General features: G+C 50.7%; 1 protein-coding gene across 1 annotated transcript; it reads right to left on the bottom strand.

Moving 5' to 3' along the window:
- Positions 1–234: 234 nt before the first annotated feature.
- GNI_094250 (hypothetical protein) lies at positions 235–2,106 on the bottom strand (the record flags this gene model as incomplete). Its single annotated transcript, XM_011132647.1, has 1 exon — positions 235–2,106. One exon carries the CDS (start codon positions 2,104–2,106, stop codon positions 235–237), a length of 1,872 nt encoding a protein of 623 aa, XP_011130949.1.
- Between the last annotated feature and the right edge of the window lie 122 nt (positions 2,107–2,228).

Here is a 2,228-nt window from a genome sequence, read left to right as displayed (position 1 = left end):
GTAAGGCGGGACGACGTAAGGCCGACGACGTAAGGCGGGACGACGTAAGGCCGACGACGTAAGGCGGGACGACGTAAGGCCGACGACGTAAGGTGGACGATGGCATTCTTTAGCGGCATAGAGGTCCGAAAGTGAGGACGAAGAATCGAATGCGCACGGACACGTGAGTCGCCGACCCAAGCATGTCTTACCTATGCGTATTGATTGACAAAGAGTTACGAAAAAAAAATTGTTTCAGACATTCTCTGATGACCACAGGACGCCGTGGCAGTCGTTCTGGCAGGTATCGAGACGGAGGTCTTTGGCTTTGTCGTGTCCGGATTTGATGTTAGCCTTGGGAACAGATTGCATTTTAAATACGTCCTCCATGCGTGTATCAAATCCCCACGATTCAACAGTTTGGGACTTGCCTTCGAACTCGGTCTGGCATTTACTGTGCGCAACGCGGCACACACAGTTGGGGACATTGTCGCAGGGTCGTAGCATAGAACCACAAGTTGATGAACAACTTCGGTCGGCAGGGAAGAATGTGGGCAGCACATGCCCCAATTCCCATTCTGGAATCTTACCCTCGCGATAGCCAACTCGTTCCGGAACATAACCGGGCAATGTGCCGAACAAATGTTTGTGTGCTTCATCCCACACGGAACGCCGTTGGTCGGATTTTGAATCGCAGCGCACAACACAGTCTCCAACATTTGATGAATAATGTCTAACCGCATCCTCCACTGCAAAAGCATTCATCGTGAGTGGACCAAAACGATGACAAGAGAGGAAGGGCACATCCTTCCAGGGCGAGTTGAATTTCAGCTGCCAGTCATCCCAGGAAAGTAACTCGTTCTTTTCTTTACAGGTCATTACTCCGCTTCCACCGTCACATGGATGTCTACCGAGCCCCTGCAACTTTTGCCACCCACCTTTAGGATAATTTTTGCACTGCTTCAAAGGCAATTGAAGCTTACTTAACTCGCGTCTGCTCAATCTCAGTTTCAGAGCATCTTCCGGACTCGTGGGCTCCGTTTCCACAGTTCGCAAGTTACTAACGGAAGCAAGCTCCGGTCTCATCTTACGGCATTCGTACCGGCAATTGTAAGTCGCATACGATTTGTGTTTCGTGTTGAACGGAGACATCCGTCTCATCACGTCTCGCACTGTCGTATTGTAACCAATTAATTTGATCCATTGCTCATGCAATTCTCCCTCGGCCCTAACGCGACACTTGACCTCTGCAAAATCACAGGAACAACTCTCGGCCGGGCCGTCTCGCAAACAGCCAATACAATTCCCTGAACAGCTCTTTATGACGGCATAGCGCGCTAGCAACATGTCATCGAAATCCCTCATTTCGGGAACTTTGGGGGTTTGCGTAGAGTCCATGAACCCCCTATCAGGGCAGCGAGGAATAAAGGGAAGACGCCTTGAGGTCTCACCCCACAAACGGCGCACCACTTCTTCCTCTTTATCGCACCGGGCAACGCACTTTATTCCCACGCTTTTCAGATAATGATCAATCGCTTCCCTCACTGCAAAGATGTCGTATGCCCAAACACCACCAAATCTATGGCAGGTGTTCAATGATCCTGTACACATTAATTGTCCACTGCCCTCGCAGGGATATTTTCCGACCGCTGCCCCTATCGAGGGCGGAGGGAGATTCCTACGAGTTTCTGAATTGAATAAGAGTCGGCATTCGGACCAAGGCATTTCGAGCCCGTTCAACTCATGTCGCGTCATCGGCATCTTTAATTTACTTTGGTATACTGTGGTAGTCTTGTTTTCTGCGGTGGTCTTGTTTTCTGCGGTGGTCTTGTTTTCTGCGGTAGTCGCTGCTGTGGGGCCTGCACTCGTCTTCTTCTGTAACCCCTTCGCCTTCAACTCAAAAACTGACTTCGAGACAAGGTCTGGGCTGCTGGACGGAATCGTGGTGGCATCCTCACCCACGGTATTTTCATGCAATGCTTTCTTCGTCTTCTCCACAGTGACTGTCGCGACAGACCCAGTCAGACCAGATGCGCCATAATGTGCAGTGGAACTGGTCTCGAACATTCGCTTCATCGTGTCTGTGGCGACCGTTGAGACCAGGTCCAAGAGTCTTGAACTGCTCATGGTGGTACTCTCGCCCACGGTAGTATTACGCAATGCTTTCTTTGTTGTGTTCACAGTGACTGGTGCGACTGAGTCAGTCGAGCTGTAACCTAGGCCGGGTGCGTCATAATGTGCACTTGAAC

Source organism: Gregarina niphandrodes (genome assembly GCF_000223845.1).
Source record: "Gregarina niphandrodes unplaced genomic scaffold scaffold00019, whole genome shotgun sequence".
Lineage (NCBI taxonomy): Eukaryota > Apicomplexa > Conoidasida > Eugregarinorida > Gregarinidae > Gregarina > Gregarina niphandrodes.
The sequence above is the reverse complement of the archived record's forward strand: the minus strand, read 5'-3'. Positions and strand labels throughout refer to the sequence as shown.